Below are 25,555 nucleotides of genomic sequence, written 5' to 3' on the forward strand. Positions count from 1 at the left end.
TAGTTGAGAATATTTTTATAATATTTGAGAGTTTTGATCATTTAAAGAATTTCAATCTTTCAAGAAGCCAACCTTAGGAAGAATCCAATAGTTTGACCAAAAGGAATAAACAAAAGCCCAGCCTGGAATCATGCCCATGTTGGGGGTTACAGGGATACATCTTGGGGAATTAACATCTATAATTCTATGTGATTAAAAATAATACCCATATGCATGTATTTGCCACCAATGACATTTCAGTTGTGTAGACACACCACCAAATGCCCCAATACTTGGAAGCCCTTTAAGGCCTGATCAAATCTTCAGCATTTTTCACTTGTTCACAAAGCAGGCTGGTGCTGTGTGGGCATGGCAATGTGCCCTTGGTTGGTTTTTTGTTCATCTGGAGATCTGAGCTCATTTTAAACGGGTTGGGAGAATAGGCACCAACTTTTTGTCAGGACATGATAAGTGACTATTTTTTGTTATAGCTGCTCTCGACCTGTGATTTAACTGGTAGAGGGAATACCCAAAAGGCAAAGTACCTCTAGCAATGAAGAATCTCACCCACTCTGCCAACGAGAGACAGAGGCAGAGTTATAACCTGGGGCCCCTGAGAAAGGAAGTGCCTTAGCCAATGCCACACAGCCAGGATTTGTCCTGACTTGAACCCAGGTTGTCCTGGCTCTCTATTCACTATGCCATGCTTCTTCTTTTGAACGTGTTTATAAATGTATGAAAATGAAGATGCCATCTCCAGTGAGGAAGTTACCAAAGAGTTAAGCAATCAGGTAGGGAGTTTGGGATAGTGGAAATTCCTTTTGTTAATGAGTCTGATTTGAAAGGTGATGAGGTCCCTTCCAACTGTCAAAGTCTGTGATTATGTGTAGTTCAGAGCTTCTCATACCCAACAAGTCATTTGGGGGCACTTACTTACTTTCTCTCCTTTATTTTGTGCATTATGATATATAGATGTATTTATATCTATATGTAAATAGATATAAATATGTGTGTATATTTCCAATAAAGAAACAAAAAACCTTTATGTTTTAATATTAATTTACAAGATTTAGGAGGTAGCCTATTGTATCAAAAATGAAAGAAAAAAAAGCTCTAGCTTAACAACGAGAAGACTTAGGATCTTGGGTAAGTCATATAATCTCTTTGGCACTTCCAATTTCTTATCAGCAAAATATGGAAGGAGAGGAAGAGAAAGTCAGACTACAGGATCTCTAATACTCTTTTATCTTTTTTAGAATCTTTGATAAGTAAAGGCAGCTCAGGTCGTATTTCAACAATAGGGAACATAGTAGTCCTCAGGCTAGTTTAGCACACTGATGGGGAAAAATATATTGAAATCCAGTTTGTATGGCAAAAATTGGTGTATTGCTTTCCTAAGTTAAAAAAAAAAGATGCAGTCATTGGGTACTTTGCCTGATAGCACAATTTTCATATGATGTGTTGAGGTTCAATTTCACCATCAGGACAAAGGAAAGGGTACCATGCATCTAGCTGATCAGGTAAGAAAATCCCAAACCCCAAAGCAATAAGAAATGAAGGGATGGCATTCTCTAGAAACCCAATGCTTCTGTACTGGGTCTTTTTATCGACCATTTACTTATTCCCAATGAGAAGAGACTCCACGATACTGACACTCAACAGCCTTGGTTTTCCCAGTGGCAGTAGATAAGCACGTCCTTGATCCAGTAATTTGTGGCATGCATTAAGATGAAAAGATCAAAAAACCAATCAGGAAACACCTCTGGAATTAGAGTTTGTAAAAAACAAAACAAAACAAAAACCCACATATATACACAGACAATAACAGCAACATCAACAACAATCCTAGAGTTTAGAAAGCAAAATCACTTACTATGAGATGAAGGTTGCACTGACCTGCCACCGACTATGACCATCACCTATCACCAAAATACCAAGGCAGAGTAAACAATTCGATCTGGATGTTTTCTCTGTTCAATTCAATTCGGTTTAACTCATTAAGCATTCACACCAAGTGCCAGGCTGTGGGCTAGGCACTGGGGAGACAGAGAAAAAATACAAAGTAGTGCTGGCCCTCAAGGAGTTTACATTCCACTTGAAGTTCAAATATGTAAAAAAAAAAAAAAGATAGTGTAAACACCTGGTTAATTGAATTAAAATAAAAACCACTTTTCATTTGGAAATTTGGTGATGAATGAACATAACCCAAGAAAGGACTGTACCCTTGTAGTAGGCAGTGATGCCAGAGTCATCTCACAGCATTGTCCTTTCCAGCAGGGAAAAGGGATGGAGGTTAGCTACCTGTAAAGTGAGATCAGTGCTGTTCAGATCTACATTCTATGCTGTAACTAAATAAGTTATATATTACATTAAAGTGCTAGGACAACACTAGTCTCGAACAGTAGTAAGCCACATTTCTCTTTCACAAAATCAGCAGCTATCACATCCAATGGCTATGTCACAATGTGGAAGCATGTCAGTCTCTAGCAGAACTTTCAACCACCAATGGTGTGACTGAAGAATATTTGGGCACCTCCTGCGACTTCTCAATGTGAAGACTTCTTTTTTAGGAGATGGTCATGGAGAAGGTTTCCAATGAAGGCCCCATTCCTTTAGAAGTTGCGCTTAAAAGTTTCAGGAGGGTGTAATTTACTGATGTCGATGTTTATCTCTTCGGGTTTGTCACGGCGGTATGTGACAGTGTGCGTACAGACGGCTGGCAGAAACATCTTATCCTTGAAGAAGAAGTCATAGGGATATGAGTGCAAGACCAGGATATTCTATACAGAAACTCAATGGACATCCCCCTATCCCGCCACTCCAGGGCCTTTTCCAAAAGCAATTACCTTCTTTGATGTGGACACTCTGTAGCTGGCAGATTTCACTTTATTTCTGGTCCTTTGGAGGATGACCTGTCTGATGATGAGAACCTTCAGTAATCCAATAAGGAATGTGATGATGGAGATGATGAAAAATATTCGGAAATGGCTTGGGTTAGAGAAACATTCTGCAAGGGGTAAACAGACAGGAAGGCATGAAACTTGAGGGCTATGAGGAGGTCAAGAGGTGCTACAAGGTCAATTTTTTTTTGCTTTCAGACTTGAATGTGAATAAAGCAAGTTTACCTCCCCTCACTCCTACCTCATCCATACACATATGCTGGCTCAATTCAGATGAACCATCATTTATGAAGTACCTACTATGTTTCAGGCACTGTACAAGCCTGAGTATTGGAGAATACTCAGGCCATAACAGCACAAGAGGGAGACAACTGTCTGAAAACCCACAGATGACCAAGCAGGAGTAATATGTACTCATGATACAAAAGGGAAATGATCTAATTGTAGAGACCATGTCTCTGATTTCCCCGAGTGATAGATACTTTATAATTAAGTAATATCTTTCATCTGGAACTGTGATTTCATTGGTGTAGGGCAGAGGTCTCAAACATGGGACCCATGGGGCCTGAAACATGGCTGAGTATAGCCTGAACTAGATTGAATGTAATTTGGAAATAGCTAACAAACAAAATAAATAAAAACGCAATAAAATGTAGATAACACGACATCTGCAAGCCCAGTTACAATGTGGTCCTCAGAGATCCTTCTATGTGGCTTTGGGGACCCTGTTTCCACTGGAGTTTGACATCAGTGGTGCAGGAAGCAGCTCATATTTAACTTACAATCTTAGAGAGTTGCCTAGGAAACTAAGATTTGCCCATGGCCATGCAGCTAGTATGTGTCAGAGGAAGGGCTTGAATCTGCATCTCTGTGACATCAAGGCCTGCCCTTTACTCAATATATACATTGCCTTAGAGGCAGCATAGCAGAACAGATCAGGGTAGCTAGGTGGTAGAGTACTGGGCCTGGAATCAAGAAGACCTGAGTTCAAATCTGGCCTCAGACACTTACTAGCTGTGTGAACCCGGGCAAATCACTTTACCCCTGTTTGCCTCAGTTTCCTCATCTGTAAAATGAGCTGGAGAAGGAAATGGCAAACCACTCTAGTGTCTTTGCCAAGAAAATCCCAAATGAGATCATGAAGAGTCAGATATGACTGAAACAATTGAACAGCAACAGTAGCAACAGCAATAGTATATCAAATGTTGGACTTTGAGTCAAGAAGTCTTGGGTTCGAATCCTGCCTCTGGTACTTACGAGCTGTGTGATCACAGGCAAGTTTCCCTTAAGTTTTCTGAGGCTTAATTTCCTTATTTAAAAAATGAGAGGATGAGACTAGATTTCTTCTAACACCCCTTTCATCTCTAAATCTGAGACCTTGGCCGAGCTGTCCTTAAGATCTAGACCATCATCCTAAACTCAGAAGAAAAGACAGGCCAATAACATAGTGAGAACGATTGATAACTGAAGGACAGACCATGCAATACCACTGCTATCCATGTAATACCAAGAGATTGATGGAAAGGTCCCCACCATGCTGACAGGGCTCCCCCGGGCAGGATTTACAGGAAGGAAGGCAAGGACAAGGCCCCACTGACGGGAAGGCATAAGTGGATTGCTATCTGCCTCACTGGAAGGAGCACTCACATGGATGAGGTCACAGATACACGGACGTTCTAACAAAAATCATCTGTTGCGCAAGGCTCTCCACAGACACGGAGATCATTTCTCTTTTACAGAATCAGCTGCATATGCCTGAGGTTTTCAACTAAGATTGATTTTAACTATGCCCAAATGACAGCATTTGTGATGGTCCTTGATGTTCTGGTGAATGCAAAATTACTTAAATCAAGTCCTCACAACTCTGGGGACCAACAATCCCGAGCTGTTTCTCTTACCGTGTATTCTCCCTGTTTGTTCTGTTCCAGTCATATGAAATAAAGTTCACATTTGAAGAAGCCAAATCAGCACTATTGGAAGAGATTTCTCTAAATATCTCCCCTGAAACCCCTGTGTCGCTCTTCATTAGCGTTGGCTTCTCCAGTAACTTGGAGGCTCTGGTCAGGCCCTGCCTGCCAAACCCAGCTATCCTTGTTATTTATCTTTCGCTTTCTCTTTGGCAAGAAATGAATTCTTGTTATTTTTTTTAAACATTCACAATAAATTCTTTCAAGAGCAAATGAATACTAACTGGAAAGGAGAGTGCTGTGTCAAGAAGCTCGGTATGCTGGGCCTCCTATTTAGGACCAAATCTTTAGCATATCTTGTTTGGGCAGGTTTAGTGGGGCTCCAGAGCCAGAGACAGCACCCAGATCATCTGAGAAGATGATTTCATAATACTCTGGGAAGCCAGAGGTGGCATGGAATTCCCCAGAGTGGTCTAAGTTAACTGCTTATCCTTCTCCCCATTCTCCAGGTGAATTCTTGACTTTCTGGGTTTCCTGGGTTGATGCTGACTTACTCAACGACCTTCAAGCACAGGCTAGACCACTCTGCTGTGCATGCTATAGAGGGGGAATCCTCTCATATAGGGATAGAACTCACTAGATCCTGAGATCTCTTCCAATGGTTTTATGGTTCTGTGACCAGCCCAAGAGAGACTCGTGGGAGGGTGCCAGCCTCAACACGTGGTGTGGTCAAACTGAACGTGGACAGCTTAGGATACTGAATTACGCAGAGTTTCCTTGAATCTTTGAAGCAAATCAGAATACAGCAACAGCAATACCAATCCCAATTAACTGGGATGATCTTAACTGGGATGATTAGGATGATCAACCGTTACAGGCTCAGCTGCTTTGATCAGCGCAACAATCCAAGACAATTCCAAAGGAGGACCCATAATGACAAATGCTCTCTACCGTCAGAGAAACAACTGATGAATGAATTCTGAGTTCAGACTAAAACAGACTTTTTTTTTTACTTTTCTTATGTTTTTTTTGGGGGGGGGTCTGTGTTTTCTTTTGCAACATGACTTCACATGCATAATCAATATTAAATCGCTTGCCTTCTTTAGGAAGGGAGAAGGGCACGTACAGAGAATTTGGAGATCAAAATAAAAAAATGTCATTTTTTTTTACATCTAATTGAAAAATACTTAACAAAGTAAATAAAAATACTAAAAAAAGAAACAAACCAGAATTCAGGAGTAAGGAAAGGACTGCCTCATCACTGAACCCTAATTGGCTGCAGCCGAGTGCCTTTGCCTCTAGAGATGCAGTTATGCAGATCCCTTTAAAGAGTTTAAAGGCTGATGGCTGATAGGGAGGGGTGTGTGTGCCTATATGAAGGAAGGCTAATCTCTAGAGAGGACACATAGCATCATAATATCCAGATGATTCGTGTTTTAAGGTTTCCATGAGCACATGAGCTTGCATGTTTCAGCCAGTGGAGCTTGATCACACCCTAAGTGACAATTAGCTTAAGTCTCTGAGCTTTCTTTGGCCATATGTCCTTGGGGGTCTATTACCTTGCCATAATACCAGACATCTAATAAACGAGATTTCAAGTTTGCAAAGCACTTCATGCAAATGAGCTCATTTGATACTCCCAGCAACCCTGTGAATTAGGTATGATAGTTCTCATACAAACAAGAAAACTGGGGATTAGAGAAAATGAGTGACTGCCCATAGTCCCACAGTTAACGAATATCAGAGATATGATTTCAACCAGGTCTTTCTGACTCCCAGGCCACAGCTTTCTCCATACAGAAGGTACTTAAAAATGCTCATTGAATCAAATTGAAATTGAATTATTTCTCTGTGGTATATAAACAAGCTCCTTGGGCATCATGTGTGGCATACAGTAGGCACTCAGTAAATGCTTGCTGACTGAACATTTACATGTTATGTTTGCCAGTTGACTATAACCTCCTTGAAGGCAGAGATTTTGATATTTTTCCCCTTGAACTCACAGTGCCTAGCCTGTAATAACTGTTAAATGAATGTCGATTAATTGGTTAACAGAAATTGTCCCGCTCCCTGTTCCTGGATTGGAGTCCTGCCTGGAATGTGATCACAAGACAAGGAAGTCCACTTGATTAGGGCTGACTGGAGGGGAGATTGCAGTCCAGTCTTGGAGTGAGTGCTCTCTCTTTGTGGGCCCCCTGGTAACTACGAGGGAGCAGGGCTGAGTTAGGGGTAGAGGGCATTTTCATGGGTTGAACAAGGGTCCTTTTGGAAGTTGTTAGGAAGACTATACACGTGGCTTTGGCCTCCCTCTTGGGGGGAGGGGGTGCAGGGTCAAGCAATGACTTGTCAAGAAGCTTTCTATGGCTACCCGAGCCAGGCCTGTGTTTGCTTATTCAGTGTAATAGATGACGTGGTGATCACCATGAGCCCTGATCCCTGCATTCTGAAGAACGACAGGTCCAGCTGGAGGCAGATGGAGCTCCTCCTGGAGCCAACTGTACATTGGGAGAAGCTCAGGAGCAGGGAGAGCCTGGGGGGAAGGGGAGATGCTTATATGGAGGCCCTTCAAGGATAGGCCAAGTTAAACCTCACAGCAGAAGGACGGCAGTGCCCCAACACCACGAATGATGTTTACTTAGTGCTCCGAGTGAGGCAAAACCCTTTGTAAATGACATCATGTGAACCTAATGCAGCACTGTACGAGAGACAGTGTGATGTAGTGGTAGAGTGCTAGGCTTGTAGCTCTGAAGGCCTAGGTCCAAAGCCTGCCTCAGATACTCACTAGTTAACCCTGAGCAAATCACTTAATCTCTCTCTACCTTGGTTTCCGCATCTGTAAAATGGAATTAATAATAATATTTACCTTACAGAGTTTTTTGTGAGGGTCTAAAAGGATGCGAATAAAAAGTCTTGTAAGCCCACATATATTATTTGTCAGTAATTTTTTATGTTCATTTTCACCCCCATTTTACAAAGGAGGAAATGTGTCCAGAGAGTGACTTGTCCATGGTCACCAGGGTGTTAAGTATCAGAAACAGCAATTAAACTCAGGTCTTACTAACTCCTAGGCCAGTACTGCATCTACTGGGTGTGTGTATGTGTGTGTGCATATGTATGTGTATGTGTGTGTATGTGCACGCACATGTGTGCACATATGTGAGTGTGCCTACCTGTATAACAGGAGGTGGGAGACACTGATTTTCTTGCCTTAGCGAATCAGTATATCCTAAAATGAGTCAGCTCTGAGCAGAGTCCTTATATTTTCCTGCACGTATTTGCACATTCTTTTGTGGACAGGCCTAGTAGTTCATTAGCTACAGTTAATTCACAGCCAGAAGGTATATTTAAGGATGATAGTGCAGTGGAAAGACCTGGCTGTGCTACCACCTCTAGGGCATTAGACAAGTGACCTCCCTTCTGTGCTATTCTATTTCTTTGTACGTAAAAAGGGAGGGCCTTGATGCTCTCTGAGGGTCTTTCCAGTTCCAGAGATACATTCTCTCTATTTGATGCGGCCTCACAGACGTCTCACACAATCTCTTTGGCCACATCATAGGTGAATTGGATTAATCAATCAACAAGCACTTATTAAGTGTCTATGACGTGCCAGCACTAGGGACACCAAGAGAGAAAGGAACTCCTTGCCGCCCAGAAGCTAGCCTTCCATCAGGGAAGGCTGGCACACAGCACTGTGTACAATGGGCACACAATAAATGCTTGATGTCTCATCATCCGATATGGCAATCCGTATGAAGAGTTGGGATGGAAATCAAAACATTCCACTCTGGCCCAGCCCAAATCTTTGGCAATCAAGCCTGAATCTCTGGAAGACAATCAAAATGAGGCATCATTTGGGATGGCCTTTCTTTGTGCCTTTCCTTGGCACCCCTGCATTTAACACAACAATGAATAAATGCATGTTGATGAATATGTCTTAGATGTGTTGCCTTTTCTGGGAGGCCAGGAATCACAGAAGGGCCTCTTCAGCCTCGTGAACCAATTAGGATGAAATAAGACAGTCATTTACCTTCTATTTGGCCAATATAATAGGCCCTTGGAGGACACGAGGCTCTGCACTGATCAAGTATAGCTTGAGATAAATTGTGAGGATGGTAGCATTGGACACAATTCCTGGAAAGTGAGAAGAAAAGTGGCAACGTTTACACATTTAGGAAAAATCCCACTGTTGGGTTTGTCTTAAGAGATGAGGTTATAAAGAGGCTTCCCAATGCCTGGAATAGAGCAAAAAAAAGTTTATTTGTAATCAGGAAAACATGTACGATCAAGGCTCCATTGCAGCTAATTGATTTAAAAGACCTGACTTTTATGAAGGGATGAAGACAAAAGAATTTTTGTGGGGATCATACTTTGCCAGATGATTACTCATCAAGAAGAAAAACCAGTCATAAAATGGACCCTATCACCCCCTGAAACACTGGAAATATGTATTGACACTTATTTAATCTTACCATTTTACCTTTCTTTAAGGACCAGCTCAGTTTCTGAGTCCTCTAAGAAACCTTTGAGTTATCAGTATTCCCTCCCTCCTCTTCATTATTGTGCCCTGACTCTTCTGTGTGGAGTTCACATATTTCCAATAGAATGTAAGCCCTCTGAGGTCAGGTTCTTTTCCTTTCTTTCCTTTTTCTCTTTCTTTCCTTTTCTTTCTTTCCTTCCTTTCTTCTTTCCTTCCTTCCTTCCTTCTTCCTTTCTTTCTTCCTTCTCTCTCTCTTCTTTCTTCCTTCCTTCCTTTCTCTCTCTCTCTCTTTCTTTCTTTCTTTCTTTTCTTTCTTTCTTTCATTCTTCTACATTCTCAGTACCTATCACCATGTGTGGAGCTTAGTAAGTGCTTAACAAATGCCTGATATATTGAACTGAATTTCCAACTTAGTTTGAATGACACAAACCTCTTAGAAGGATGTGCTGGTCAATTTTTATGGGAGAAGTTGAAATAAAAGAATTCTGAAACCAGGGTAGCCATCAAATCGATATCAGATACCCAGGTAGAAGGGATCTTCAAGGCCATGTGATCCAAGCCCTCCCTCTGATGGAGGACGATCATGGTCTTAGAAGTCTAGAGATGGAAGGGACTTCAGAGTCCAAGTTCTTCATTTTCCAGAAAAGGAAATGGGCTTGGAAAAGGGAACGAGCCAAAGTCACTGAGGCAGTAAGTGGGGCTGGGGCTGGGATTTGAATTGAGGCCCTTTGACTCCAAGTTCAGAGCTCTTCCCAGAGGGAAAGCCTACAGGACTCCAGAGTTCTTCAGGGGGTCTGACCAATTGCTCCCCAGGTCCCACCAATCCTGCTTAGTTTCTGAGACCAGGGAAGATGGGGCATGTTTAAGGTTGGCATGGCTGTAGACATTCAGGTGAGCATGGCTATAAAAAGAGAAACATGTTATTAAAGCTATTCACCATTATTTCTTTTTTTTGTGAGGCAATCGGGGGTAAGAGACTTGCCCAAGGTCACACAGCTAGTGTGTGTCAAGTGTTTGGTCTGAGGCCGGATTTGAACTCAGGTCCTCCTGACTTCAGGGCCGGTGCTGTATCCACTGTGCCATCTAGCTGCCCCACCATTATTTCTGTATTCTAAAGATATCCCCCACAATGGTCATGCTTCATTGTGACCAGTAAATGAACTCCTTGATTTTTTTCAAACAAGTATTTATTAAATACCTACTATGTGCCAGGCACTGTGCTAAGCTCTTTATATATATTTTCTCATTTTATCCTTACAACAACTCTGGAAGGTAGATACTATTATTACCCCTATTTTACAGATGAAGAAACTGAGGCAAACAGGGGTTAAGTGACTTGCCCAGAGTCACACAGCTCGGATTTGAACTCAGGTCTTCCTGATGCTAAGTCCAGCACTCTATCCAGTGTGCCATCTAGCTTCCTCTTTTTTTATTTTTTTTATTTTTTATTTTTCATCTAGCTTCCTCTTGAACGGAGTCATGGCCTACCAAGTGGGTCTGGCCTGTGGATGGACAATATGCTTGTTGTCCCACAGCACCCTCACAAAGGAGGTCCATCACTACACTGTTTGCAAGGTGCCGCTTTTTTGAATGTAACAATTCTTGAGGTCCAAGTCAAGGAAAGGCTGTGTTCTGGGCCACTGCAGGGATCAGGCTTCCTGAAAACAGACCATATCACAGGCATCTGAAAAACTCCAGAATCCTAAGCTGGGTCTACAAGGCTCTTTTGTCCTCTACATCTTCCCTTGCCACAGTTCTAGTTGAAGCTCGTGTTGTGAAGAAACAAAACCATGCCAGGGGATTCAGCATCAGCAAGGTTTGGAGTTTCCTGTTCCTGGGCTATTTGTTAGCTAGGCTTTCTGCCTCAGTATACTCATCTGTAAGAGGAGGGGTTTGACTAGGTGGCTTCCCAGGGCCTTTTCAGCTCTAAATCTCCAAGTCTATTCAAGTGAAGAGTACAATTTATGGATTCTATCATGCTGCCCTATCCTTGAGCTGGTACCAAGCCATCACTACTTGGTCCTAGCTTCTGGCAATGGCAAACAGGGTGGCACAGCAGAAGAAGCACTGCCTCAGGACTTGCATTCAAACCCCACCTTTGAAGTTTTTTCCATCTGTGACCTGAGGCAAGTCATTTCAATTCCTTACACCTCAGTTTCCTCATCTGTAAAATAAGTGTTTTAATTAGTTGGACTAGATGTCTTCTCCATCTCTAGAACTAAGAGGAGTGTATAGAGTGCTGGACCTGGAGTCAGGAAGACCTGAGTTCAAATCCAGCTTCAGACATTTGCTAACAGTATGAATCTGGGCACTTAATTTCTGTCTGCCTCAGTTTTCTCATCTGTAAAATGGGGATAATAATAGCACCTACTTCCAGGATGGTTGTGATCATCAAATGAAAAAATATTTTAAAGGTCTTTGCAAACCTAAAAGTGCTAGTTTATATATAAATACTAGCTATTATAATAGCAACTTGTACTTAGAGGTCAGTTTTATTGCTAATATATTCTACATAGTCACTCTGTTTGTTATTCTGACAATACATCTAAGGAGCTGTCAGTGAAGGGTAATCATGATTTTTAGATTGGGAGAAATGCTTCTAATTGGGAGAACAGCTTCTAATATGTGGTTTGCTGAACCACAATTGATTCAGCTTCCCATTAGACTCACTTCAACAAATGTCTATTAATGGCTGCTATGTGTCAGGTACTAGAGATACAAAGACAAAAAATACGACAATATCTGTTCTTAAGGAGCTTATTTTGTCCTGATATTTTGCGCTAGTGGCTAAAGAAGTGCTATAAAATAGAGATTTGGATGCTTTCAAATGGTGCACAGCATGAGAGAGATAAAAGTAAAGATGAGTATGAGGACCAGATGGTGATTTTGGAACTTACCGGTTTTCATCACAGGTTGTATCACAGGTGGGGCAGTATTCACAGAAACGGCCAACGATGCGGGGATCCGTGCATTCACACTTCCCACACACACAAGCCCCTCTCCCACTGCACACCTGGCCTTTGGAATTGACGCAGTGTTGGGTAGAGGAAGATGGACACTGGCAACGGTCTCCTTCCCAACCGCGGAAGCATTTGCATAGGCCTCCTTCACATTCCCCATGCCCTGTGAGGAAAAAAACCAAAACTTTAGGACATAAGTTCGGTGCTACATGGTTTTTGGGAGCAGTTCCAAAACACTTATTTCCTTGTCCACTCCGTGGAAACCCAATGACAGGAAGATGAATGAAGCCAGCCTCCTTTGCTATTGGCCTAGCATCAATATTTGCTAGGCCTGGTGAGTGGCTGTTTCCAAGGCCATTCAACCAGGAGTAATCTCATCCTACTTAATGTATTGTGTTGACAAGCGTGAAGTCAACTCTACATTAGGCTGACATCAAGACGGTTTCATTCTGTGGCCTGTTGGAGTTATTCAGGCTTTACCTAGGCTCAGAATGAAATCTCCTAGACTACTTTATTGGCACTGCACCCTAATTTCAAAACAAACAAAGAAAAAAAGAAAGCAAAATACGACTCTACCAACAAGATGCTGAACTCATGTTAATTATCTGAGTTATAACCTGAAAGGTCAGGACATTCCGTTAGAGTCTCCATAGTGTATAGTGTTGTGCCTGGTGTGAGCCAAAGGCTAGGAGGACACAGGCCCATTAGTCACACTCTGCTGGCATTTGGGGACAGGTTCTTCAAGTTCCCTGGTTATTGGTCAAGCCTGCTGGGAAACAAAGTTAACTCATCGAGAATAATAGCTTCATTCGTTAGAACCAAAAGCCAACAGGGCCATGTTCATACCCACCCACCCCCAACCCTGATATATGCCCTTTTGTTTGAATCCGTATTATTTCCAGATAGTAAAGTCTTAATCTAGGCCACTTGCTTGTAAATGTGAAACATTAGTCAAAAAATATTCTCTGGGAGAGGGGATGGCCAGAAACTTTAAAAAGAACTTTAAATATATGCTCTCCCGACAGCGGGGCAAGCTATTGTGCCTCATTTGTACATGGAAGACAGGGCATTGATATTTAAGGCTGAAGTGCAAATATTGGTGGTTCAAACCGGAACTAGAGTGGGGCCACTGGAGCAGTGTTCTTGGGTTCAAATTTAGAAGGTGCTGACAGTATTTATACTCCTTCTTGTGTAGAAACAAGTGAAATAGCCAGGTCGTTAGCAAGAACATTCAGACGCCCAAAGGAATCTGTGATCACACTGATTTTGAGTTTCCTTCCAATAATTGGACTTGCACTAGCTTCCTGGTCTTGTGCAACTCTTATCCTTGTCTTCTTTTAAGTTCACTGGATGAAGTCCACCCAGCATACTGGTGGCCTTCCTGCTAAGATTACAGAGGTGATCAAGTGAGTCACTCTAGCTGTCCACTTCTCATCCTTCATTCTTGCCATATGTAGAAGACAATGATGACAGCAATAATAATAATAGCTAACATCTATATAGCATCTACTGCATGCCAGGCACTGTACTAAGCACTTTTCAAATATAATCATTTGATCTTCACAACAACCCTGGGAGATAGGTGAAGTTATTATCTCCAATTTGCAGATGAGGAAGCTGAGTTAAATAGAAGTTAAGTGATTTGCCCAGGGTCACACAGCTTCTAAGTGTCTGAGATAGAATTTGAACTCAGGTCTTCCTGACTCCCTTCATGGTGATCTATCAACTGTAACACTAGATGAGCGGCCAATTTCTCTTCCAATCATTATGATAAAAAATGTTAGTAATCCATCACATTCATTTTTCGCAGTTCCTCATTGGTTGTATGTTCCAACTTACTCATCACATTCACCATGTGCTGCTCTATTCCCCTCTGGAGAGACTGTCATTGTTAATTATTTGAAGAATGTTGTATTCTATCCATATGGCAATACCAGAAGAATGTTGGTATTAAAAAAATGGACTTTTGCTTTCATGGGAAGCTGGGGTCATTAAAAAAAAAACACAACAAAACCTGTGCAGTTAGCTGAAGGCAATCTGGCTGCCATGCCTCTTGTTCGGTCCTGGGCCCAACGTATTGTCAATCTACATACAAACATACATGATGACAGACATACTCTGTGGGTTGTTCATTCAAATTCATGTTGTAATCTGGATATGGTCATTCTTCATGCAGTCAATTTTTTTTTTCAGGCTTGGATGATCAGGCCAAATTCCTTTGAGTGATTACAGATCTATTCCCAAAAGCTTTGCAGGTTTCTGAGCCTTGACATCATTAGCATTATATCATTTCATATCCCCCAAGTAAATGATTCAAGTGTGATGGGTCCACTCTTCTTGGTGGACAAAAACTTCCTTGTCATGAATCTTACAAATATTTTCCATTTTTCTTCCTCATAGCACTCCTTTCATTTTTATCCTTAAATGTCCTTGGGATGATTTTGCTTAGTTTGATATCTTACCAAACTTAAAAACATAACAAAACAAAACTGGCTTGGCCTTCCACTGCTCTCTGCTTTATGAGCAATTGTCCATCATCCTTCTTCAGGAGATTTTACAAACAAGTTTGTCTCCTAACCAGGTGTTGCCATTGGTACTCACCTTTCCACTTGGCAAGAAATCAGATGTTGCTAAGTAAGGCACGTTCAGGGCACTTTTGATTCTTTTGTTGTGGTAATTAATTCATGTTCGTTAAACTTCTGGATAAAATTCTTATAATCACTGTGGATATCACTTCTGTTGTCGGTTTCCCATGTTTTATTGTCAGTCATTTGTTTAAATAGTGCATGATTAAGGTTTTTCAAATGTAAGTCACACCTTTTTCTCATTTTCTCTTTACTTTTTACTAATTCTCCTCTTAGCCCTCACAAATCGATGGTCTTCCTGATCACAGACAGCCGACTTGGGGCACATCAATGACAAATCTTTTCCTGTTTATTAAACTAATAGTCTATTTAATGTATAGTGTTAGAGGGTACCTGTTACGTCCTGGGTCAAGCAGTCGTTTTCTTAAAGAGAACACTAGTGATATAAAAGCAAGGTAAGAGACTTGTAAACGTTCTTCTTGAACTATCTGCTTTCTTATGTATTTCTCTTCATCCTCCCCTTTTCTTACCTTAGGGTTGAAATTGGTGAGTATCAGAGTATTTGTTGATTTTAATTTGTAGGGTCTTAGCAATTTTTTGTAAAATTTCTCTACCACCTGATCTTCAGCAAATGGTGTTGATATATAAACTCTAATTATTTTCATGGTGGGCTTCCTGCAAGTATTTGACATTAGTACTGCAGTATATGTTTTGTTGCCTTTGGGAATATGATAAAACCTATTCCATCAATGCTTTTCTTTGCCTCTTCAAGGGCTACCTACGAGTCTTCCATCAATTTAGCTACCATTTCTACTTTTGTTCATAGAAATAATGTCAAGATTGACATGACAGCTTCTCCTCCATAAGTCTCTTTGCTGGTCACTGGATAAGGATCTCACAGAGTACCAATAGTCAAATTAAAATGAATAAACAATCTAAGCACTATGTGATTTTTAGACTCCCTCTACTCCTTTCCTGAAACTTGGCAACCATCACTGGAGAGGTAGAAGGGGGCTCCAGAGGACTGAGGACCAAATAAGTCATCACTATGTGGCAAGCCTACTAGCAATGTGCCCCTCCATCCTCAGCTAGGTTGGTCCTCTGAAAACAAATTCAATCTGTTGTTAGGACTATACTTCAAGTATAGTCCTTGCCATCTTGGTAAAGACTTCCAGTTTTATTTGAATAGTCTTTGTGAAGACAGAGTTATCTCCATGCCACGATGAGGCATCAGAATGGGCACAGGTAGGGGAAAATAGTCAAAAAAGAAAACTACAAAATGGCAACCTTGCTCCTCCGGTGGCCATATGTTGAAGTGATCTTCTCTCCAGTCTAGCCCTGTTCCCCTCTTCCCTCCCTACCAGAATTCCTGTGTCTTGGGATTTCTCCCTCACCATGTTCAAATGAATTTTCTTAAAAAGTTGGCTCAACTTGATTTGAGGCATACTGCATACTGCTCACCCAAGGAGCCCAAATGGCTCTTCAGGGTCCTAATGGTGATTTAAAGACCCTGAGGATTTCTAACAGTATTGAGAGACACGGGGGTAATCTTCAGTAACACTCTCTATGCTCTTCTATTGTCTGTTCCTTGAAGTCCAAAATTAGATAAAGAAAAAAACACCTAGTTCAAAAATAGGACCATCTCTTTTAAAGGGTGGCTAATGTTTCTTCCTTTTCTAAAGTATTCCTATTCTCCCTGTTGAAACAAGGCATGGCAAGTTAAATATTCTGGATACAAAACATCTTTAATACAAAATGAATAAGAAATACTCTCTCTAATCAATAGCTACATAAGTTTAGAGATTCACAAAGTATGGTCTGTGAATTTGCCTTTGTTTGAGTATTTTATAACAATTTCAGTACAATTAGTTACCTTTGTAATACTCATGTATTTTATTTTATAGCATTCCAAGAACCAATCCAAAGGCTTTGTCAGATTGCCAAAGAGATCATGACACAAAAAATGTTTAAAGCCCCCTGATTACTGGAATTGGAAGAAGTGGAGAGGTCAGATGACCACTTGTTGGGGGTGCTAAGGGAAGTCTTTTTTCCTCTTTGAGTTGGACTAGATGATGCTGTTGAGGTTTGTTCCAACCTGAAACTCTCTGAAATCATATAGTCCAACACCTTTGTTTTGCAGATGAGGGAATGGAGACCCAAAGAATTAAAGTTATTTCCTCAAAGTCACCCTTCTAATTAGTCCCCAAACCTAGACTCAAATTCATCTATGCTGGCTCCTGGTCCATTGTAGCATACTGTGTCCTTTAATGGGATGTGCTAAAGTTTTAAACCTAAACAAGGCAATAAAGTCTACCTGTCATAGCTTTATGACACACCATTCATGCTGCCAAAAGGAAGCCTTCATCTGATGAAATTGTTGATAGTACCCAGATAGTGAGTAATTCAAATAAGTTGCTATCGCTTACTACAAAGTTGCCAGATGTTACTGAAATAAATGAACAGATGTCTTCGTGGTAAATGGATTTCAGAGAAAATTCATAATTGAAATGTATTGGGCTAAGCATGACAAGAGATTTCCTTATAATGCCACAAAATGGACTTTTGTATCTCACCCAGGTCTTTTCTATTACCTCTAGATGGCAGTAAACATGATTAGATAATTTATTAGCTGATTCTAATTTTTAAATGTTATGTACATTTACAATGTACATGTACAATAGAGAAATAGAAGATTATTTCAAATCAAGAGCTTGACTCATTTTCATAAACAATTATCAGATTTTGTACTTGATAGTGACATTATTGTTCTAACTGGAAATATTTAGCACACAAAACTTAAATGTGTTTTTATATTGAGTGAATATGAAAAATATTAATAGTAATAATAACAACCCAGAAATCACTTTAAAGTTCCCAAAGTGCTTTATACATCTTATCTCATTTAATCCTCTCCTCAACCCTATGAGGTAGGTGCTATTAATATCCCCATTTTAGAGTTGTAGAAACTGAGGCCCAGAGAAGTTATTTGCCAGGCATACAAGTAAATAATAAATAATATGCTCCCTCATAGTATGTGCGCAAAATATGTGTGATTTCATCAGCTTCCTAGAATGAGAGATCCTTCCCCAACCCAAATTGCAACCTATCTATGAATTAGTAGATAAGCTCTAAGGAAGTACTTGACATGCACAGAGATTTCATGATTTCCTGGGGTTCCACAGTCACTATTTGTCAAAGGTGGGATTTGAACCTAAAGTCTTCTTGACTCCAAGCCCTAGACACTGTTCTCTACTGTCTCTTACATTCTACATGTCTCTGTGCTTGAGCAGCTACTTATTGGACACTCAGAACAAGTTTTGTTTTGGTTTTTCCCAATTTTTTTTTCCAAGGACTAGATACGGGTTGACTTATGAGTAGCTCCCAACAATTGTTATAGAAAGAACATCCTCTGAGCTCTCATGGAAAGAAAATGTTCATGTATGCTCAAAGGAGTGAAGTTAGTGAATCTGATTCTGGCAACTAGGAGACACATATCAAAAATTACTTGGAACTGGCCCTCTTATTTCTTCTCCCTATAAAAAGCCAGGAAATAGACAAGTGTTGCCATTTGGAAAAGGTTTTAAAAAATAAATGTATATGCCTTGTGGTACCCGACAATTTTTTAGACACATCTATCATATTAAGCCTAGATAGGCCAAATCCAATGATGCTAAATTTACACATGGTAATTTCATGCAATGTTAACACATAGACCAGTGCAAAATGGAATCGTAGAAGTTGAGTTAAATTTTTGAGCTCACCAGCACACAGGTTTCCATGGTGATATGGGCAGGAAAAGTCATCCATTTCACAGTATTTTCCATATACTTTTCCAAGTTTAGTTTTGTGACAGAAACATTTCCCACATATGCAGACACCTTGACCACTGCAAATGGGCTGGTTCTTTTGTGCCTTGCAACTGTCCAGATGGGATTGATCTCCATCAAAATAGCACTTGTCACCATCACACTGGGAACAAGTAGGACCTAAGAGAGTTTCATCTACACATTTCCGTTTGGGGCTTCTGCCATCATCACACTGGCAGCTACAGTTCCTATAGATGTGGACTTTGGTGCTTTCATTGAAGCCAATAGGCTTGATGATGGCATAGCTTCTCCCACCAGCTCCATCGCATACATCCATGGTCACAGTGATGTTGAACAGAACCTGGTGAAAAACAAAGCACAGTGGTCATTACAGGTTCCAGCCATCACTCCTCCCAAAAATATATCTCTATCTTCCAGTCAAGAGTGATGGGGGAAGCACACGGGCTGACTTTGACATTTAAGCCAATGTCAACCAGCATTTATTATGCACCTACTATGTTCCATACACTGTGCTAAGGGCTGGGGATACAAACAAAGACAAGAAATGCTTTCAAGGAGCTTACAGTCTAATGGGCAAGAAGCCATCTTCAATTACATGTGAGACATCTTAAACTGTATGTCCTGTAGACATCTTAAACTCAATGTGTCCAAACCTGAACTCATTATCTTTTCCCCCAAACCCTTCCTTCTTGCAAACTACTCTATTAAGGGCACCATCATCCTTATGTCAATACGGTTTGCAACCTAGGTGTCATCCTTGACTCCTCACTCTCCCCCCATATCCAATCTGTTGCCAAGTCCTTTCAATTTTGCCTTTATAACATCTCTAGTACATGCCCCATTCTTTCCTTTATCACTACTCCCTCCCTAGCGCAGGCCCTTATTGTCTCGTGCTTGGATTATTGTAATGGCCTGCTGGAGGGGGGGTGTCTCCAAACCTTGTCTCTCTTCACTCCAGTCCATCCTCCACTTAGCCATCTAATTCATAAAGCCCAGATCTGACCATGTCATCCTTCTACTCACGAAACTACAGGAGATCCCTAAAGCTTCTTCCTACCTTTACAGTCTTCTTCTATTTCAAACCATCCCACCCTTACCATGTCCTTACCAATGCAGTCACAAGGGCTTTCTTGCTGTTCCTCCTGCAAAACCCTCCATCTCCAAATTTCAGACCTTTGCTCTTCCTCCCTATCTCTAGCTCCCAGATTTCTTTTCTAGTCTATTCCATTCTAGTCTAAGTTGAAAATCCCAACTTCTTCAAAAAGCCTTTCCCAATCCTCCTTAACATTCATGCTTTCCCTATGACGACTATCTCCAATTTCTCATGTATATAGTGTGTTTGTACATAATAGCTTTCATGTTGTCTCCATTAGACTAGACTGTAAGTTCCTTGAGAGCAAACACTTTGTTTTTTGCCTTTTTTTGTATCCTGAGTGCTTACTACTATACCTGGCTCATAGTAGATGTTTAGTAAATACTTGTTGACTCACTGACACAAACAAAATAGATGCAGAATGTATTTGAAGTAATGAACAGAGGGAAGGAGCTACTATTCCAGGGAATCCAGACAGGCATCCTGTAGAAGGAAACATTTTATCTGAAGAAGGAAAACAGGGAAGGTAGGAGATGGGCATGCAGAGGGAGAAAATGCCAAGCCTGGGGGACAACCAGGGAAAATGCCTGCAATCTAGAAATGGAATGATGGAATGGCTTGTTGGGAGGAAAAAGCAAGGAGGCCACTGTCACTGACTCCGAGAGTATGTGAAGGTTTTGAGGTATGAGAAGACTTAAATGAAGCAAGGGGTAGGCCATGAAGGGCTTTAAAAGCCAAACGGAGGAATTTATATTTGATCCTGGAGGCGATGGGGAACAACTGGAGATTGTTGAATGGGGGAAGGGTGAATGGAATGGACAGATCTGTGCTTTAGGAAGATTAATTTGACAACCGAGTGGAGGAAGAACTGGAGTGGGAGAGACTTGAGGCAGGGAGAACAGCTGGCAAACCACTGAAATAGTCCAGGATGATGAGGGCACCAGGGCAGTGGCAGTAGCAGAGGAAAGTAGGGGCATACATGAGAGATCTCATGAATGTAAATCAACAGAACTTGGCAAAAACTTGATATTGGAGGTGAGGGAGAATGATGGAAGAATAGAAGGGAATAAGAATTTATTAAACTCCTACCATGAGCAAAGCACTAAGTTAAGTGCTTTGCAAATATTATCTCATTTGATCCTCACAACAGCCCTGGGAGGGAGGGGCTGTTTTCATCCCTATTTTGAGGGACTGAGGAAAACTGAGGCAGACAGAGGATAAGTGATTTGCAGAGGGTCACACAGCTAATAAGTGTCCGAGGTTGAGTTTGACTTCAAATCTTCTGGACTCCAGGCCCAGAGCTCTATAAACTGTGACACCTAGAGTGAGGAGATAAGGAGGATACTTGAGTGAGTAGGAAGATAGTAGAATCCTTGACAGTAATAAGAAAGTGACGAAGAAGGGAGCATCAGAGGTTAGAAGATAATGATATATTTTGCACATGATGAGTTTAATAAGTCTACAAGGCATTCAGTTTCAAATGTCCAGTAAGTAGCTGTAGATGTGAGACTGGGGGTCAGAGCTAGATAATTAGATCTGAGAATCATCAGTTCCTTCCAATTCTAAATCTTTGATTCTTTAATCATGTATTGAGAGTGAGGGAGAAGAGATGTACAGTCTAAGTGCTTCAAAGGCCAGCACAAAATAGTCACCGATGAGCAATGTCAGAGTTCATAGGACCAGAGAATTCAACCTAGATGGACTTTTTTGACATCATCCACTCCAACCCTCTTCTTTTGTAGATGAAGAAACTGAAGACCAGAGAAATTGTTGTTTTTTCCTCAAAGTCCAACAGGTAGCAAGCAACAGAGTCAGGATCTGGACCCATATCCTTTTATGCCAAATCTGGTGCTCTTTCCACTATAAAAAGTAACCTTTAGTTGAAAAGGAACCAGTGACCATTTAGTCCTGCACATCCTCTCTGCTAGAGACTCAATAAAGTATCTTGAAGGTCTTCGGTGAATGAGGTTTACACCACCTCCCAAAGCAACCAATTCTACTTTTGAACAGTTCTGGTTATTAGGGAGTTTTCCCTTACATCATGCCTAGAGAAAGGTGGCTAGCACCTTGGTTAGGTCCACTCAGAAAGGTTACTATGAAGTTGTGCCTCAGGAATTGCATAGCATGAGAAGGCATTTAATGTACCAGGATCTGCAATGTCAGCAATATCTACCCACATCATGAGATGTTGGAACCCCTGAAGGAAAAACCACTGTATGTTTCATCAGTGGGGAACTGAATTTCAGCCACATGTTTACCTCTCAGTGCAGAAAGTCCCCCTACTGATTTAGAGCAGTACCTTCTTTATAACTTCGGGTTTTAGAGAATTTCCTGAGGCAGTGAGTGATTGAGTGAGTTGCTACTGGTCACATGACTGGGCTGCACCAGAGGCAAACCAGGCAAGGCCATCTCTCTCAAGTCAGAAGACATGGGTTTAAATGGGGATCACTTCTAGTCATGACTACAGTTATGACTTTAGGCCAGTTAGTTAAACTCCCTAAGCTTCAGTTTATGCCTCTCTAAAATGAGGTGGTAGTGGGGGGTAGATTCAATGGCCTTGGAATTTCCTCCCAGCTTTAGAGGTGGCATCTATAATTGCTATCCACAACCTGTTACTACTCTGGATCAACAGATTATGAAGATGCTATCGATGCCCTCCCCTCTCATTTTGAAATGAGGTAGTGACTGCTGTTTTGTGATGTTAGCTCTTTTACTGATTCATGAAATCCAGCAAGAGAGCTTGGGGACCATCAGTAACCCAGCTCACACCATGTAACTGACCCTGACCTTGGGCACTTGCCCTCCTGCTCGTGATTAATGGCATTTTCCATGCAGCTTAGCACAGTGCCTGACACTTAATACATGTTTATTGGTGAGGATCATTGCTGATAATTTCAGCAGGCTTAAAGAGGATGACCTTAGAGACAGACTGAAGTCAAATCCCTTTACAAGAAGCCTTTCCTGGTCCCCCTTAATGCCAGTGACTTCTCTCTGAGATTTCCTCCCATTTATCCTGTGTAGGTCTTGTATGCAGACAGATGTTGGCAGATGGCCTCCCTAATTATAATGGGAGCTCCTTGAAGGTAGGGACTGTATTTTTGGCCTTCTTTGTATTCCCAGTGCTTAGTACGGTGCCTGGCACACAGTAAGTATTTAATACTTGCTTATTGATAAGGTTTTATTCAATCCCAAAATGTCATTATTATAACCACCAGCATAATAATCCATAAAACACTGTATAGAAGGAAATAATAGAAAGACAGTAACTTTTTCTGAACACTTCTGTCTGAACTGCATTTACAAAGATGAAAATGAGCTACCAGTAGAAAAGATAATAGCACTCACACCATCTTTTGTTTCTGTAGTACTCGATGAGATTTCTCATAGCAGTCCTCTGAGGGAGCTGGCCCAGTATCATTAACAGATGGGGCAGGGTGGTGGGACATAATGGGTTGAAGATGCCTGATCATAGGACTTGGGTTGGAATTTCAGCTCTGGGAATTAACCTTTATGACTTTGGGGAAGTGACTTCACCTCCCTGGGCCTCCTCTTATTCATCTGTAACACGAAGTGGGTGGACTGGGTGACCTCTAAGGTCCTTTCCTAACTCTGAGTCCTCTGAACTTTGGAGACATTAAGTGACTTGTCTGTGGGCGCAGAGCTGGTATACATCCAAGCTGGGATTTGAACCAAGGCCCCCTGGCTCTGAGCCCAGGTCTTTCTCTGCTCAGCATTCAGCACTCGCCTAGGTAAAATGCAGGCTCATGGACCATTTGGCACAGTGGATTGCTTCCATGGGCTAAGGTGGAGGGCTGCTCCCCTGTGGCTTTCCCACTTGGCTGAGCAATTTGCTCTAACAGACATTCATTCTGTTCCTTTTTTCCCAGAGACCTGAGTGGAAGGCTAAAACCCTCCACTTTCTCCTCCTTCTCTGTGCCAGCTCAGGGAGAAACTTCTACTTTCTCTTCAACGAGGAACACAAAGAAGTGGATTCTCTGGTCCTTCTTGTGACATATCAAGCTTTGTTTCTCATTTAAAATGGGAGTGAAGCTGCTCTGGGAGCTCAGAAGGCCTCTTTTTTTTTCACCTCAGAAGACCCCAGGTAGTGCAGGGGAGGGAGGCAACCACTCTGAATGGCTTCATCTCCTTGGTGGGCATTACTAGGCCCGGGCGGAAGTATTTGGGGTTGGCATGAACCAGACATCCTGTCATGGCCCTGTGGCTTTTTCTTGCCAATCTCCTCTTCTTGGCTACCTACATGGGCTCCATTGTTGGCCTACCCTAAAGCCTTCAGAGGCTTGAACAGTTCTGGAAAGGGAAAAATCCTCTCTGCTTATCTGGCCTCCGTTACAACTAGGACATACAATTTTCTCTAGCCTTTCTTGTTGGTCTGTAGGCATTATATTTAATCAAAGATAACTAGACTAAGCCTACTCCATTTAAAATGTGTTAGGTTGATGTAGGCAATTTTTTGGAATTCTTTTGAAAATCAGCATAGTTTGATGTTGCATTTAAAAAGTTGTATTTTTTCATGCACATGAATCCTAAGGATTAACAGATGTGTGAGGGCATAAGAAGGTTTGTAGCATAAAGTGCTGCCAACATTAATAGCGAAGCCTAACTAAGGAGTTTATGTAATGAAAGGTCATACGAGTTTTCCCGAGAGTAATGCTGTTTGTACTACTCGGTTGAAGGAGAAAGAGAAAAAGAATTAGACAAAGAAGAGGAAGAATTTGACAACTAAGGAAGAGGAGCCTGCCAAGCCTGGATTATTGAAAGGAAGGCTTGCTCCTGAGAGGTTAACCCTTCCTGAGCAAGGGCATTTCAAGAACTCCACACTCCAGATCTCAGCTGCTCTTTTCCCTTCATGAAAACCTAAGATAATGTTTAACAAACTTAGAATTATGGACTGTTGCAGCTGAATGGGAGCTAAGAGATGACCCGAAAACAGCCTCCTTTTTTCATCTTACAAAAGAGACAGCTGAGGCTCAAGGAAAGAAAAGGACTTACCCAGGGTCACACAAGTTTGATGGGGGGTGGAGCTGAGAGTAGAGGTAGAATCTCCCGGCTTTTACAATTGTTAGAAAATTACAGGAAAAAAATCAATATGGGGTGATCAAAGAAGAACAAATAAGAAGCATAAAACTGCAATAATTTGTCTTTTTTAAATGTAATTTGATGGGGCTTGGGATGATCTCTGGCACCCAAAGATTCTAAACTTTCTAGCTAATCCTTAGGGAAATTAAAAAAAAATGAAGTCCGAGTTTCATTCTGATGTCTAGATGCCCTCTCTGGAAAGAAAGGCAATAATAGTCCAATTTTAACAGAAATTTCCAGAATCTTGTGAATACATTCCCAGATATCAGGATCCCCATTTCACAAGTCAGAAGATTTTCCTTATATTATTAAAGCACAAAATAGCATCACTTATTCAAGTATTTTTTTGGAAATTTTGCATCCTATTCATATTGTATGTGATCATGTTTGAAATTTGAAATTTAGCTGTGGCGGGGGCAGGTGTGTACTTCTAAAGAATCTATATGATGGGCTCTTGTCTTTGTTTTCTTTGCTCTTCTTGTTTGCTCTTTCATTTCAAAAAATATGTTATTATAAATTGTTTTTAGAGTTGGAAAAAAAAGCTTTACAAATCATCAAGTATAACTTCTAATTTTACTGATGGGGAAACTGAGGCCCGGAGAGTTTCAGTAACTTAGCAAGGTCACCCAGGGGCAGAGGGAGCAGTGAGAGCAGTAGAAGCCAGGTTTTGCCTCCCATCCCAATGTTGTTCTTTCATTTACGTGACACCATTCCATATGAATCTTATTTT

At 41.2% G+C, this 25,555-nt stretch overlaps 1 protein-coding gene across 1 annotated transcript in view; it reads right to left on the bottom strand.

Annotated features, from left to right (window-relative positions):
- Window positions 1–2,117: 2,117 nt before the first annotated feature.
- The window catches only part of ITGB8 (integrin subunit beta 8), a 105,926-nt gene continuing 82,488 nt past the window's right edge, over window positions 2,118–25,555 (bottom strand). The window contains exons 10-14 of the mRNA XM_027872041.1: window positions 18,570–18,975; window positions 12,161–12,386; window positions 8,814–8,917; window positions 2,826–2,986; window positions 2,118–2,714 (exon numbers count right to left, since the gene is read on the bottom strand). Of these exons, the coding sequence (XP_027727842.1) occupies window positions 2,592–2,714; window positions 2,826–2,986; window positions 8,814–8,917; window positions 12,161–12,386; window positions 18,570–18,975 (1,020 nt within the window). The 3' untranslated portion in view covers window positions 2,118–2,591. The remainder of the gene's footprint in view (window positions 2,715–2,825; window positions 2,987–8,813; window positions 8,918–12,160; window positions 12,387–18,569; window positions 18,976–25,555) is intronic.

This window comes from Vombatus ursinus, unplaced genomic scaffold (assembly GCF_900497805.2).
Source record: "Vombatus ursinus unplaced genomic scaffold, bare-nosed wombat genome assembly UNPS02014799.1, whole genome shotgun sequence".
In the NCBI taxonomy this organism is placed as follows: Eukaryota; Metazoa; Chordata; class Mammalia; order Diprotodontia; family Vombatidae; genus Vombatus; species Vombatus ursinus.